Below are 16205 nucleotides of genomic sequence, written 5' to 3' on the forward strand. Positions count from 1 at the left end.
ATGTTGGGTGTAAAAGTAAAGTCATCCTCAAAATAAATATTCAAGTTAAGTAAAAAAAACAAACAAATGTACTTTGCTATTTCCCACCGCTGTGTTGACCTACATGAGAGGGGCAAAACATTACAGAGCTCTCAGTATGGTAAGGTGCAATATAATGAGTTTTGTAGTGGCTATAAAGCATTTTCTTGATACATCTGCAGTACAGTATTGGATGTCATTGATCTATGCAGGTTTATGTACTACGAAACCAAACATTGCAGCCATAGTGTGGCGCCACCTGCTATAAATATTTTTGGCCACTTGAGGGCAGCAATGTTTGAATACAAACCCCATCTGATCATCAAGCTGATATGCTTCATTTGTTGGCAGATGGTGGCTGGAAATCTCAGCCAGCTGAATCAGAGCCAAAAAAGCATCCCATTTACACAAATATGAGTTCAACATTTACTCTCCTCTTCGGTCCCTTCTGCCAAGCTTTGAGGGAATTATCCTGATATCTGGCAATAAACGCTCTACTGTGTCCGCATTTTATGTTGGCTCTCGCTAGGTACTGGGGAGCGTGATGCTGTGTGTCACTTAATTACACACACGCCATTTGTTTCACTGATCTCCCATTAGATTTTTGTGTTAATCCAGAAATGTCCGTTTGTACACAACCACAATGCAACTCACTTGATAACTTTGCTCATGCATTCCAACAAGCAGATGGAAGTATTATAGTCTAGTTCGAGCTAGTATCCGTTCAGTTTTATCAAGACTCTCTTGAATTTATTAGAATTTAAAAAAGTAGCCCAATTTGGCTGCAGATGCACCCCCTAAATGAATTGCTCTATGCTGATGGTATACAATACATCAGAGTACTGTATCTAAAATAACTATGATGTACAGTACAGTATAATGTAGGCAACATGGCGTCTGAGTAGTTAGTTAGCATGTCTGACTGTTGACCAGTCCAGGGTTTACACCGCCTCTCGCAAAGTCAGCTGTGGTAAACGCAGGCCACCCGTGACTAGACTTACACCGATCTGATCGACTGGATCGAAATCGGTCGATAATTAGCATTTTAGCGACAATTGCTAATCGACTGTAACGTCATAATTTGCACAACCTATTAATGATGTCTTGATCGGATCCACGATATAAGACATTACAGCAAACACAACTTCATTCACGCCGAGTTTGTTCTGTGCTGTCATAGTGTATACGTGAGCCCGAAAACGAATCTATTTTTAGTCTTGTGAGCTGAAAGCCATTGCGCTGGGAGGCGGAAGTACCGCCTCCGCGTCCTCGACAGTCCAATCACGACGTAATAACGTTTGTGTAATTATTTTTGTGTGATTAGAAACATCTCTTTAATTCAAAATAGCATTTCATCCCTCAGTGCAAGTTACGTGAACTTTGGGCCAAGCTCGCAACCAGCAGGTTGGCGCATTGTTTGAACAAACACGACATGGAAATAGCTCCGTTGTTGACAAGACGCACTATTTGCTAAACGAGGATACGAGATATGCTGCGGTCATGCTGAACGTGAGTTGATCTATTCTCGCGAGGCGATTCCATATAAAGTCAATACAGTTTGCGTAGATAGGGGCCGAATCTGTACAGCTACACCTGCCAAATTATTGGCTTTGAGAATGTGCTACTTATAGAAAAAAATAAATGGATGCATGGATGGAGTGCAGCATGAAGTTGAATGTTTTGGTGGATATTTCAACATCGTGTGTGAGTTGGTGCATGAAGTGCTCCTTTTCCAGAGTTTTGTTTGGTACACACTTGTAAATGGGCATGGCGATATGCTCCATGAAGCTGATCTGTAGTTCCGGGATGTACGCTTTTTCCCTGTCCATCATCTCGCTGGGCCTGTTCCCCATGGCTTTTTCCTACACGTACACACAACCGCGATTTGTTGTGTTAATCACAAAGGTTGGAGGCACTTGATAAATATGTTAAAATGGCTTATTTGACGTCACTGGGCACATACCAGATCTCCTTGAGAGAAGAACTCTTTATAGATAAGTTCCTGTACACAAAAGAGTGACGTGTCATTGTTCATTCAGCATATTTATATAACAGATACTTGAATGCTCTCTTTAATTTTTTTTTTTTTTTTACTAAACAGTCACCAGGATGCAAATGAATAATTTGATCTATGTTTTAGAATCAGTTCATGTAGACTTAAAAATGAAGTCTACATGAACGGATTCAAACACAAAAAGTCACATGTAATGTAATAAGGACAAATTTTCCAGGTTTGGCTCTAATGGTGTAAGTGGTATCATGGCAATACAGGAAAGGACTGTAATACAAATAAATGGCAATATTTGACATCTTCATGAATTCAGGCTCATGGATTTGGTGTTGAAAAGGGGACAGAGCAAGATTAAACATAATCCCACCAGCATTGCCCGTCATACAATTCCCTTGAAATCAAGGACTACGTCCTTGTTCAAAACTAAGCAGTTCATAATCTCTGTTGGATCAGAAATGGGTTAGTGTTGCTATAGAAGCACTTGTAATTTTTTTTTTACGAATGTTTGACTAACAATGTTGAAGCTATGTGCTAGCAACACCTATCTGTCCACTAATATGGCGACAAACAATTGTGCTTTGCATCAATGCAGTACAAGAAGAACTGACAGCAATTTTGCGAGTAGTTTTCCAGCCCTTGGTTTGGTCTGACAGGTCACATGATGTCATCAGCAGGCACAGCAGCATGGAGCGGTGGGTACTGCTTTTAGGATCATAGCCATCTGACGCCATCAACACACACACAAAGTCACCCTGTTATTTCCAATGTAACGTTCAAATGAGATGCAGTCAATGCCTAAAATTGCTAACTCAGTGTATTCAGCTCTTAATAATGCTTTGAAGGACAGGGCTGCGCAATATCACATGATGCATATTATCTGAGCGTAGTTTGTGTATTAAAAAAAATGTCGCAAGAATCGCAACTGTATGGCTCGGCGCGAGTCCATGACCGACAGGCATTCAAGTCAACATTTTTAATGTCCCCAAATTGCTCTAGTAGCTCAAAATAGGCTCAATTTTGGAGCCATTCAGCCAGGATGACTTTTAATTGATTGCATTCACTCGTAACGCACCACTAGAATTACGGACTCCTCATGTAGAAATTGGAATGGTAAAGGTTGTTTATATTGTATTAATTTGGGCAGTAATATAAAAAAACATTTCATCTAGAGTATACACCTTTAAAATGTAGCTCTACATGTGATCTGGTTATGAAATGTTTTTTATGTAATAATTCAGACAGTAAATAGGTAAATAGGTTCACTTTGACAATTAATAAATTAAAGGTAATGTAATAATTGATGATGATGATGATGTCACATCTCCCACCATCTGGTACCCACCATCAGCCATCTTCTGTAAGTCTCTGAATATGCGAAGGTGATGAGCCAGATCTGTAGCCAGAATGATTTCCCTCATCAAGTCGAGCATGCGCTGGTAATCCTATAATCAGCAAAATATGACACACCAAGTTAATAAAAGTGAGGATGGATACATGTAAATGTCATTGTTTTTTGACGGCACCTTTCGGGAGAACTTCTCAAAAATGTTGCAGCCTTGAGTGTTCAGAATGGCGATGGCCTGGGCAAAATGATGTCTCTGTCAGGGTGAAAAAATGCAAATGAATAACTCCGGAAAGGATGATTGTAAAACACTGCTGAATCAGATGACTAAAAAAGATGGGAAAAAAACAAAAAACACAGCTGCAGAAAGTGTAGGTTTTGACTACAAGGTGTCACAAAATACACGCTAACACAACACAATCACTCGATTATGTTTCGACTTTCATTTTTTTTTTTTTTTAAACGATTTCCCCCTTTACAATTAATGTAAATTGTCACCATCACAGACTATGCCAAATACACATTATTTAAGGTAACATTTGATCAATGTTAGCTTAATTGTCAAGTAAGTGTATAACGACACAATACAAGTAACCTCTGGCAGTAAAACCTAAAAGAAATATAAAAAATATTATATATATATATATATATATATATATATATATATACACATTTTTTTTATGTATAAAATATATTAAAAAAATAGAAACATATAAAAATAATCAACGGTTTGAAAAGAGCAGACGCTGCCTTATCTCATCTCTTCCCGTTCATTTGGCTTTTGAATTTTTGTTCATTGCCATTTTTCCCAAAATCTTGTGACCAATTCTAAGGTCGTTACAAACGTTTCTGAGGCTTGACTGTACGTAAAGCAATGTGAGCAACTACGAATATGCAGCATTTCCAACCAACATGGCGCCACGTCACTATTTGATGTCTCGCTGTGATTTTACCTCCATCACAGATCCCTCTGAGCTGTAGAGAGCAGCCAGCACAGATTGCTGAAAACAGAGACAGTCAACAAATGAAACAACCTTTCATCGCATATGTTACGTTGATTTAAAAGCAACAAGAGCAAAAAAAAACAAAAAACAAAACTCTTTCATTGAAGACTGGGAACCTCTTTTAAGATGAATCTTGAAATAGCAAGTGGCTTGGGGGGAGGTGGGGGAGGGGGTTATACACGATGAGAGTGGAACAGACAAACATGCTTCCCATCACAATGACGTTTTGTCTTTGACGGAGGCGAGACACAATCCCACGGGATACAACCGACAAACACTTCTTGTTTCTACTCCCACTCTTAGCCCAGAAGTGGAGATTGATTACGAAAGTTCATTGTGTGACTCACGCTCAGGGGGACTACTCCTTCTTTCAACCCGCCGCGCGCGCGTCATCGCATCGACCGCTCTACCCGACATACTCTTGTGTTCTCACCGAGGCCACTTGGAAAGAATTGTTGGTCCCGCGATGGTCCAGGTCATGGCACAGACAGGAGACAAAGAGAGCTAGAATCTCGATATCCCTAAAAAAGGAGAGCAGAGGAAATGGATTCTTCAGAACAGGCAACAAGTGGCGCCGCTGTCAACATTTATTCAGGGTCGGGGGGTTGGGAGACTCACTCGAGGTAGTCGGACAGCCCAAGGTTTTTGCAGAGCAGGTAGCAGAAGTGGGAGACGGAGAATGCGTGCATCCAGTTGTGGTAGGGCGGGTCCCTGTAGCCTTTCTTGACCATTAGGCAAAACCTAGCCAAAGGAGTGAAACGGGAGTTCACAACATTCACTGTTAGGTTCGCCTCATCAGATTAAAAACGATATATATATAAAAAGTACAGATGATGTGATTTTACATTTTTTTCAAGAATATGTTCTATGCAAGCCCACTAGTTGAAACAAGGCATTCTGATAAATATTGCTTTTGTGGATTAAGTGGATTCACTGGGGGGGTGGGGGGACCATTTTGTCACTTCTGTCGACTGAAAATGACATCATCATGTCTGACCTGTTTTCTGATAGCTGAGCCGTGATTGGTCATTGCCTGAGCCCTGAGCAGTTGTGATGTCATTTTCAGTGGACAGAAGTGAAAAAATGGCCGCCCCCTGAGATGGCTAAAAAGGGGTGAATTTTGCTGCTTATCTCATATTCCACAAAGGCAATATTAATCAGAATGCCATGTTTCAACTAGTGGGCCTGCTGGGAACATATTCTTGAAAAAAAAAATGTTTGGGTTAAGGAAATGAAGTCAAATACTGTATCAGTATTTAACCCTTGTATGGTGTTTGGGTCTGTGGGACCCGTTTTCAGTTTTTATCAAAAATAAAAAAATAAAAAAAAGTCATATCTGAAACCTCCTCATAGTGATAACACACTGTTATGGGATTGTATATATATATTTTTTATTTATTTTTTATGACATTTTATTTTTTACTCATTCAGCGCCAAAACCGTTTTTATGTATTTTTACAGTCCAGCCATTCAATCCCATGAATTTATTTATATTTTTTCAAATTTGTTCCCAAACGTTAGGGTAAAAGAGGATCTGAAAATGTCTGGCAGTGAATGAGTTAAAGAAACGAGTAGCACATTACAGTAATTCATAAATGTGATCTAACAAAGGTAAAGGGCAAACATTAATGTTTGCTATTCATATGACTTGCAATTGGGATGTAGTAAACATCTACAGAGTGTTTTAACAGAAAATGATTTGATTGTGTTGTTTTGAAAACCCCAAACTCGAGGGGGTCCACCAGACCCATCAACACTGACTGAGTAACAAAAATACAAACCGTCCACGAGGGCTAAAACCTAGCCAAAATCTAGTGATCCAAAAAGGGCCCGCTTACAAAAATCCACCACTTCGTTTCAAAGTTCAACATCTGTCAGGTATAATTATGCACGAAGCACGACGCTACGGTGATGCTTTGGGGAGGAAAAAAAAAAAAAAAAAAGGAACAAAACTGCATGCAAAAACACATTTTCAGTGCTACATAATTATAATCTTCTACTGCATTTGGCCTGCTGAGAATCTCAGACCTGGCGAGAGTCTGACGGTCGATCTTGTAGGTGTTGATGAAACCCATGTCTTCAAACATGCTGAGGACACACTGCAGACACACACACACACGGGAAAATCGATTACTGTACAATCACTCACCCCTTCTACTTCTTCCGTCCCTCTTGCCTGTCCAGAGTGCCTCTGCTTACCATAGGTGTGGTCTCATCAGGTAGCGAGCGCGGCGTGTAGGTGAACTCGGCAAAGCACGGGTGGATCCTCTTGACTGGCTCAATCCCTACGACCAGCAGTTTACACACCTCGTCCTCTGAAAGCTGGAGCACACACACACACACTGAATGATGTTGCGTACAAAGCACCGACATTTAAACTAATGCTCCTTTCAGTGAGAGAGAGTGCCAAGCAATTTGAAGTTTACCTTCATGTGGTACTTCATCATTTCGTTGGCCAGGTGAGATCTGAACTGAGCTTCGTGGACCTTCTTGTAGAGCAGCGACTAAGGGCACAGCAAACACTTACAGACATTTCTTAGGAATATACTTTTTTTTTTTTTAATAGTTGTAAGTCCCCATAAATAACACAAGCAAACCCCTGCAATTCATCGAAATTTAACGATTATCACACTCCACGATGACAAAATTGGCATAATTGTAAAAAAAACCCGATTATTAATATGCATTCATATGCAACGCACGGTTTGTTTGCACAAGGAAATCATAATTGAATTGATACATTTGCACCTTTTTAAAAAAAAATTGTAATAACTATTATACATTTTGTTTGGCCCAAAAGAAACGTACATAAATATAGTGTTTTAAATAAATGTATTTGTCTTTTTATTTTTTACTTTTAAACAATTTTTTTTGTTTTGTACCAAAAAATAAATGGTTTGAATAATCGTGATTTCAATTATTACCAAAATAATCGTGATTAACTCATTCACTGCCATTGACGTATTTATTTGTCTTTTCACAGTCCAGCCATTCAATCCCAGTAACTTATTTATATTTTTTTCAAACGTTAGGGTAAAAGAGGAATGGGAATGAGTTAATCTTTTTGTCCATAATCGAGCGGCCCTATTTCCCAAGACTCCACGTTTGCATTTTGTTCGCTATCCTTCCTCCAAGATTTGTGTGTGGACTGAAAACGTATTTTCAAACTTTTGGAAAGAAAATTGTGAAAAGCAGCAACCTTTCTTATTGAGGGACATCCAGCTCACCCTCGTTTTTTTTCTCCCCATTCATGTGATGCCTTTTTGAATTCAGCCCTCTCGCTCTCTCTTCAAGCGCCAAATGCAAAAGTCACAGAAAACAAAGCATTCTCGCATCTAGATGACGAAATCCGTCATTGTGAAAACTCAAATACCTCCTAACTGCAGGCTGCTTGTATTTCAGTGCAATCGTCAGCATGGTAACCGATGATGAATAATGCAGCTGGTCTCGTTTGAATGTTAAATGAACTGCCCGGAGGGCAAATATTTTTCAATTAAAAAAAATCCGATAGTTAGGCAAAACTATCAAACACCTGCAGTCATTAAAAGTTATATACTCGATACCATTTTTTCATATGAAGCCGGAACATTTTAAAAACATTTAAAGCCATTTATAAGAGTGGTGCTTTCATCATTGCTATGACACTATAAATATATCGCTTGCGTCGGGCCAATACCTTGTACCTCCAAAATAGTCACTTCACTTCAGGAAACCCCAAAAATGGCAAATTTGTTCAACCATTGGCACTGCATCATGAAAGGGAGCAAGCCATTTTCAACACTTTCGATTGGGCAATAATGTAACACCCACGCGTGTGGATGGACCATTTTTGAAAAATTATGAAAGTCACCCGAATGTGACTTATGAGGTTTTGGCCCCCGCGTCGGCGATGTACAGGTTCATCATAATAAATTAGAATATTGTGGGAAAACGTCATTTATTTCAACAGTTTAATAAAAACATGAAACTGAGATTATAGGAACTTCACTTGTTGAATTGAACAACTGAAATAAAGGAACTTTACCACAATATTCAAATTTATGACAAGCATGGTGGCCGACTGGTTAGCACATCCACTATAGAGGTCGTGGGTTCGAATCCGATTGAATTGAAGTGATGTAACAATAGTCCAACGTTCTATTTTCTAAAAAAAAAAAAAAAAAAAGAACTCTCATGTTGTCAATTTGTCGCTCCAGTAACCTTTCTCTGATAATCCTTAGTATCGCAAACACTGTCTTCAACATAATCTTTGCCAACGACATCAGATTGGATCGAACGTGCTTGCGGCAGCCCCACAAAGCCTCTTCGCTACAAGGCACAAGCTGCTTGCTTCTATCACCGACTGGAATTTCATCAAATTTCCCTGGAGACGCTCTTTTCTCTCTCCACTCCGACTCGACTCAGCGTTTGGCTCCCTCTGAGCCGAGTCTGGTCTGTCAGACCGTATTGATGCTCTCGGGTGCGCTGCGCATGCGACCGATTTACAGCCCGGATCAAGACGGTGTAAACACAGCGACGCGATTTCCTTAACAACCCACTCAATCCAAGGGGATGTGAGCAACTTGAAACGGGAGGAATCCGAATTCCAGTATCCAGTTAAGTCAAGAGACGGACGTGTGAGAAGAGACTTACGTGGGCAATACTGATACCACAGTAGATGGAAAAAGCTGTGGCCAGATCCTCATCAAAGCGGTTGAACCACGGCCCGTTCATTTTATTCACCAGCTCAGCAACCCCGATCACCTCTGGGGAATATTAAGGGGGGGGGGAGGGGTGCATACACGTAGATAAAAGTCAGATAATGAACATGCATGGGCAGACCCGAGCAGGATGTTTCCTAATGAAGATGAATATAAGGAAGAACATGAGAGTGACAGAAAGACAGCAACGCAAAGTCAACAATTAAGGGAAATTGCACGCGCACCTAAAATCTTGTCGAAAGTCTTTCTAGAAACTTGGAAAATGTTATAATGTCGCTGCAAAAGGATAACGCATAATGTCCACATTGTCTTCTTTGTTAATTCCCGTACGTGTAATGGTCCATTCCAATATTCAGAATTATTATTTTGCCAAGCATGTATAAGTTGGCGTTTTGCACATCTGGACCTAATTACCCGCGCCTAGAAAAACATAAATTCCAACTCAGGATAAAAAATCCAAAGCTACAAGACGGGTCGATCTCGGTTTTCTCCCCGGACTGACATGAGGCAGATAACAGAAAAACCCTTCGGTCGATAACGGAAACGATTGTAACCGTTCCAAAGTGCTAGCACAGCTACCCTGGAACTTACCGTTGGTCTCATCTTTGATGGGGAAGCAGAGGATGTTGCGAGTCCTGAAACCGGTACTGTCGTCCACACCGCGGTAGAAAAGAGGATGGGAGTAGGCGTCCTTAATGTTCAGGATTTGACCCGTGGTGGCCACATGGCCTGCAATACCCTGATCTGCTGGGATACGGAATTCCTTCTGCACACACGCAAGTACGCACAGGTCACTAACTCGGTGCTATATTTCTTCCACGGATCAATCCATGTCTGAATGCGTTGATAAGAATAAAAACGTAAATCAATGATTTAGAGGCTAGCCCCTCAAAAAAAAAAAAAACCAAAAAAAAAAACCAAAGGGTTGAGTAACTGTGTGTTTGAGAATGGCAGCAGATTGTAAGACGTACCTCTTCATCACTAACCACACCGCCGTCAAACACCTTGGCCACCAACTCGTGGCTATGGCGATCCAGCAGGAACACGGAACAGCTGAAAAGACAACACAGGGAGGTTCCAGAGAAGAACACTCATTCCATTTCATCTCCGGCCATTTTCAAACCCTCATCAAACGAGGCGAGACAGCGTTTTGCAAAACGGGAGGAAGGCGTTCACACTGTTGCCCGCGCGCTGACTTACATCTCAGCACCGCTGAGGTTCCTGGCCTCCACTATAATTTCCTGTAAGAGCACTGACACGTCATCTGTAAGTATAAAAGAGATGCAGGGTGAGAGGAAATAAAAATAAAACGTGAGGGGAAATGACAGTAATTAAAGGACGAGATAAAGACAGATAGAAACACGACTAACGGTGATTCATTGGTACAAGCTGATAAGCTTTATCGTTAAGCGGGCTCCACGCAAAGAGGTGCTCTTTGTTTCACAGACCGATTGATCGAATTTGCTGTTGCAGCAATCATGATGGCTGAGCGAAGACTAATTGTACTGATGGTGCCTACTGTTGAAGACACTTGAAATGTCCGGAACCTTCACTTTTAATGCCCCGGGTCTAATCGCCTATGGCGTCTTTAATATTGTCCTCCATTACATGCGGCATGTGTTTCATGAGGCGATCGCTTATATATCGGACATTAACTTGAAATGTTCCGCAATGTCAGGCGAGATACGAACAGGAAGGCAGAGCAATATCATACCCAAGTGTGTGAAGAGGTTCTTGGCCACTTGCAAGAGTGCCTACGTGGATCAAAAGTGCACAAAAAAAAAAAAAAGGGGTTTTAGATGCAATGCTCATGTATTTTAATTAGGGATGTAACGATTCACTCAAGCCCCGATTCGATTCGATTTCCAGTTACCGATTTTTGGGGAAAAAAATGGCTACCATGCTTGTCTCTGTGCACTCGTGTGCTGCTGCAGCCATCCACAAACACAATACGCAACGATGTTTGGTGCATAATTTGATTTACACGTTCAAAACGTTATCGATTCGATTAATCGATTTGAATCAATTTTTTTTTTACATATTTGTAATCGATTTTCTATTCATCGTTACATCCCTAATATGAATGCATGCAAACAGATTGTGTGTTTGTGTGTATGTATGGGCACATTACCTGGCACTCAACTTTCAACTTCTGTTCCTTCTGGAAGGCCAAAGTGGAGGTGAGGACCGTTGAAGTGTAGCAGAAACAGTGCTGGATGGCGTGTTCGTCGGCCTCTGTGTGTCTGTGGGGAACGGGGGCGACTCTGTTCTTACATGCACATTTACTACGGCCAATAAAGTGGATACTCGACTCAGAGCTGATTAAAAAAAAAAGTGACATTTAGAAACATAACAATGCTCTATACATAGAGGTGTTAATTCAACAGTATGATTATTTGTGTCCTTGCAAATATGGCCTGAATGCATTTTTTTTTATAACAGATTGATGAAGGAATGTGAGCGCGCTATGAAATAATTCCAAGCCAAATTCAATGTCATATGTCAGTATTCTCAGTGCTAGTGTAATTTCATATCCAATCATGGATTTAAACAGGCTAACAAATTCTGACCTTTTAAATCAAGGCCTGCAGTTATCTCTTCTTGCCTAGAGAGGGCAGTGGCACATTATCGGGCAAACGTAGGATTTAAAGAATAGCTGTAGGGCTTTCTTGCCCTTAGCAGAGCCTCGTGGGAAACCTGCAAAGGAGGCAGGAATCATATCCAGCCTCTGAACAAGTGAAACCAAGTTCACTCCCACAATAGACTACAAGCCCTCTGTGACTGACGTGCAATAGAACACCAGGCAGTGGACTTGAGTCTCTCTCTCTTGCTTTAAAAAAAAAAAAAAAAACATTTTAAAGTGTATTATCTTCTTGTTTTTCTCCCTACCACTAGAGAAAATAGCCTTGAAGTACATAGAAAGGTTTGAAGGCCAGCAGGACTCTGCTTCCAAAGACCAGAAGTTGCAGATGTACACCGAGTACTCCTTCCACAAAGAAAATGACACACAAAGAACGTACAGTATAGGTGCATTCTCTCTCTCGCTCTCTCTCTCTCTCTCTTTGCAATTTTCTTAAAAGAAAACCTCCCAACTAAGGTTGAGCTACAGCACCAATAACATGTATAACGTGAAAATGTATTTATGGATTCATCTTAACGCCTGACGCCAGCGTCAGTTCAGTTCCCACTCAGTGATGGTGTGAATGTACTGTATATAGTTGCCTGTCTCTATAGGTGCCCTGCCACTGACTGGCGTCCACCAGTCAATGGTGGAGTCCGCCTTGGAGTCAGCCAGGATAGGCTCCACCTACCCACGACCTTGAACACAATAAAAGCTCTCCAAAATGGAAGGATGTTGAGGGACATGAAGGACATGATTTCCCCCCCATCAAGCGCAGGCAGAGCAAATGTGCTTATAAAAGATAAGCACGATACACAAGTGTGTGTTGTTAGTGAATTTGCAGTTTGGAAGAACAGATAGAGAAACCGAAGATACCGATATAGATGGCAGATATATCCAGCGCATAGGGAGAGGTCAAATTCCCGCCAATTACACATCCGCACACAAGAAGTGAGCTGACATATATTGCCCAGCTTGAGACAGTCTATTCATGCGGGCTGTGCAGTGCGTCATGCTGGTTCGGGGGATTCATAGAAACAGCAGCGAAAGCATCAATTGAAAGACTGGTTGATCGTTTTGCCGTCGCGGTAAGGTTGAAATGAGGAAAAAATAAAAAATGGGTAACTTCCCAAAAGATTTCCGGTTAACAAAGAGGACCTTACAAGACAAAAGGAACACGTCAACATTCTGCAACACAAACGAAGTTTAACGCGGAAGTCAACCCAAACATATTTTTTTCAAGAATATGTTCCCAGCAGGCCCACTAGTTGAAACACGGCATTCGGATTAATTTTTTGTTTGTGGAATATAAGTAAAGCAGCAAAATACGCTTCTTTTTAGCCATCTCTGGAGGCGGCCATTATGTCTTCTGTCGATTCAGAGAACAGGTCAGCCGTGATTGGTCGTTGTGAGCAGTTGTGATGTCATTTTCAGTCGACAGAAGACAAAATGGCCGCCCACAGAGATGGTTAAAAACGAGTGGATTAACACGTATTATATCCGCATACAACATATTCTTGAAAAAAAATGTTTGGGTTGACTTCCGCTTTAAAGAGCGAGTCAAGCCCAAAATATTCTTTACAATAATATGTTTGATGCGGTTCCACTAATCTAAACACAGCATACTGATTAATATTGCATTTGTGGAGCATAAGTTAAGAAGCAAAATCCACCCGTTTTTAGCCATCTCTGGATGCAGCCTTTACCCAACTTTACTCCCTTATTAACTCATCCACTGCCTAACGTTTGACATTTTTTTGAAAAAAATATAAATAAATTGCTGGGATTGAATGGCTGGACTGCGGAAAGACAAATAAATACATCACTGGCAGTGAATGAATTAAACGCCACGGAAAGATTCTGCAAATGATCCAGAAAGCGCGTAAGCCGCTGTCAAATGCAATATATTCCCGAGAACGCAACAATTGAAATCCATAAGAATGACTGGCAGAGTAATTATCGGTCGTGAAAATTTGGAGTCTGTCACAAACATACCTCTGTCCACCCTGCTTGTTGAAGGCGCATGCCAGAGCCACCACTTGGCCCGTCGCCCTGCTCACAACTGGGACACACAGCATGGAGGAGATCTCACAGGCCAACATACTGCACAGCTGCCTGCGCTCCTCCTGACAGGCAGGGAGATTTGATCAGTGTCCACACAGAATAAACATGGAAACTGAGTGATAGACAGACAAGACAGTTCACTCCCCCCCCCCAAAAAAAATGCATTCACTTATTCGGACAGGTACATTGCTGCGCATGATTAAAATGTGTTCCATATATCATTTGAATATTATCGAAGCAAAAAAAAAAAAAGAGTGCAAATTGGCATCAGTTGACCACTTTTTAATCATGTGCGACCACATTTTTTTTTTTTTTTCACTGTTGGAAAGAGATTATTTTCCTTACGGCGCTGATGTCTTGAAGAGTAATTGACTTCTTCTTCTCGACAACTTGACCAAAACGTCCAAACATCAGCTGTACGCAGGGGGGAAAATGATCAGTAGTGCGAAAGGTGAGAGATATTCAGTTTGATACTTTGGCATAAAGTCTGAAGAAATGGTGTGTTGTCGATATTGCACCAAAGTGGTTGGGCACCAAACTCAACCTGTTTTTACATCGCGCTTTGCAGCATTTTCATTGATCAAAAGAAGAACAAAACAAGTCATTATCCAAGGTACTTTCTGTACTATTATGCATTAAAGCGGAAAAGTCAACCCTAACATAGAATATGTTCTATGCAGGCTCGCTAGTTAAAACAAGACAATATGATTAATATGAAATATGAGTTAAGCGACAAAATCAACCCATTTTTTAGCCATGACCGGGGGCGGCCATTTTGTCACTTCTGTCGACTGAAAATGACATCACGGACCCTCGGCGCTCAGATAAGGACCAATCATTGCTCAGTTTCAGAAAACAGGTGAGCCGTGATTGGTCGTTACCTGAGCAACTGTGATGTCATCTTCAGTCGACAGAAGTGACAAAATGGCCGCCCACAGAGATGGCTAAAAACGGGTGGATTTTGCTGCTTAACTCCTATTTCATATTAATCATATTGCCTAGTTTCAACTAGTGGGCCTGCATAGAACATATTCTTGAAAAAAAAAAATGTTTGGGTTGACTTCTGAAGTAGCACTATAATTCACAATAAATTGCATCTTCGGCACTCATGTGCAACTTCAGAGTGAATTTCATTCATGTAATATCTTCTGTAACTAACAAACATGATTGCTGGCCTCACCGGGAAACTGATCTCCTCCTCCAGAACTTTGTCTCCAACTACCTAAAGGTCAAAAAAAAGTATGCGGTCACAGCATATGACAGCACTTTAATAGTCATCGATCATTATTTCAACTTAACCGCAAGCAGTCAGCTGCTTGACATTGCATATTACTTCTCTGAATGTACCTGGCAGAAAAGCTGGTGGTTGTCCTCGGACACTAACAGCAGACAACAACACTGCGACCGAGTCTGCTGCTGCAGCTACGCGGACACAAACACACATGGGAAATATTGATATGGACTCACAAGGCAATGTGTTTGGAAAACCTACAAAACACCAAACATGATCTGGTTCAATGCATGTCTGCATGACTGAATTTCCTCTTACTCCAATGGTCATTTGATTAGCTGTAGATGGTGGTGAATAGAATTGAGCTCTTCATGATCTACTTACAGGAGACTCTGCCTTTATAAAGATAATCGCGCTGGACCAGAGCTGTTAATTTAACAGCACTTAGTATGACGCAATTATGACACATCAAGGCAGTGTCAGTAAAAAATAACTCAGCAGTCGCGTTGTTATGTCGAAACCTTTGATTTTGTGCTGTGGCCATTTACAGTACCAGGTTGCTGGTTCGCGGCTCGTAATCATTTGGAGTAAGCACCCGTATTCCAAAGGTATTTGGTCCTATTAGATGCAGATGGTATTTTGGGTACACGTGTACATCAGAGCACATACTGTATGCGCGCGCCTCCGCCCACACACTTCGGTATCATAATAGCGGCGCTTCTTCACACTTCTGTAATCCACAGAGCTGGCTGCAGGACAAGATTAAATGCCAGCCACATTCAACACACTCATCCCCCCCCCCACCCCATTAACACACCGTTGTACAAACATGTCCGCGCAAATAAGAAGGCCCTTCACCCCATTTTCCCAAATACTTCAATCCAATGAGAACAACCTCGAGCTCCGCCCACAAAATAGATCATTCTTCGGAAGCAACAATTTTCTGCTAATTCTTCTCTATACGCTTCATGGTGACCTCTTGCCTATTTTTTTTTTTTTATGTATACAATAAAACTAACCAGGTCAACCAAATCTGGGTGTATTCTTCCGATTCCGGTCTTGTGACTTCAAACCCTTTAAAGTCCAAGTTTCTGGTCAGCTTTCAGCCCACCAATCAATCACGTTTCTCTGTTTCTCCTTGTTTCACGACAGCGCACATGACGGCCTGGATGTGATCAGCAGTTTGAAGACAACATCAGAAGTGTTCTCGTGACA

At 41.1% G+C, this 16205-nt stretch overlaps 1 protein-coding gene across 2 annotated transcripts in view; it reads right to left on the bottom strand.

Moving 5' to 3' along the window:
* pde2a (phosphodiesterase 2A) overlaps positions 1-16205 on the bottom strand; it is a 144840-nt gene that overhangs the window by 3274 nt on the left and 125361 nt on the right. For both annotated transcript variants that reach the window (XM_086035626.1, XM_086035627.1), the window contains exons 10-30: positions 15107-15181; positions 14940-14981; positions 14105-14173; positions 13691-13821; positions 11207-11318; positions 10790-10829; positions 10276-10339; positions 10047-10128; positions 9667-9841; positions 9008-9120; positions 6802-6879; positions 6575-6697; positions 6404-6474; positions 4994-5116; positions 4809-4896; positions 4325-4372; positions 3553-3627; positions 3372-3471; positions 2638-2750; positions 1982-2020; positions 1774-1880 (exon numbers count right to left, since the gene is read on the bottom strand). In XM_086035626.1, the coding sequence (XP_085891752.1) occupies positions 1774-1880; positions 1982-2020; positions 2638-2750; positions 3372-3471; positions 3553-3627; positions 4325-4372; positions 4809-4896; positions 4994-5116; positions 6404-6474; positions 6575-6697; positions 6802-6879; positions 9008-9120; positions 9667-9841; positions 10047-10128; positions 10276-10339; positions 10790-10829; positions 11207-11318; positions 13691-13821; positions 14105-14173; positions 14940-14981; positions 15107-15181 (1868 nt within the window). The remainder of the gene's footprint in view (positions 1-1773; positions 1881-1981; positions 2021-2637; positions 2751-3371; positions 3472-3552; positions 3628-4324; positions 4373-4808; positions 4897-4993; positions 5117-6403; positions 6475-6574; positions 6698-6801; positions 6880-9007; positions 9121-9666; positions 9842-10046; positions 10129-10275; positions 10340-10789; positions 10830-11206; positions 11319-13690; positions 13822-14104; positions 14174-14939; positions 14982-15106; positions 15182-16205) is intronic.

This window comes from Filicampus tigris, chromosome 7 (assembly GCF_054856515.1).
Source record: "Filicampus tigris isolate MCC_2025a chromosome 7, RoL_Ftig_1.0, whole genome shotgun sequence".
In the NCBI taxonomy this organism is placed as follows: Eukaryota; Metazoa; Chordata; class Actinopteri; order Syngnathiformes; family Syngnathidae; genus Filicampus; species Filicampus tigris.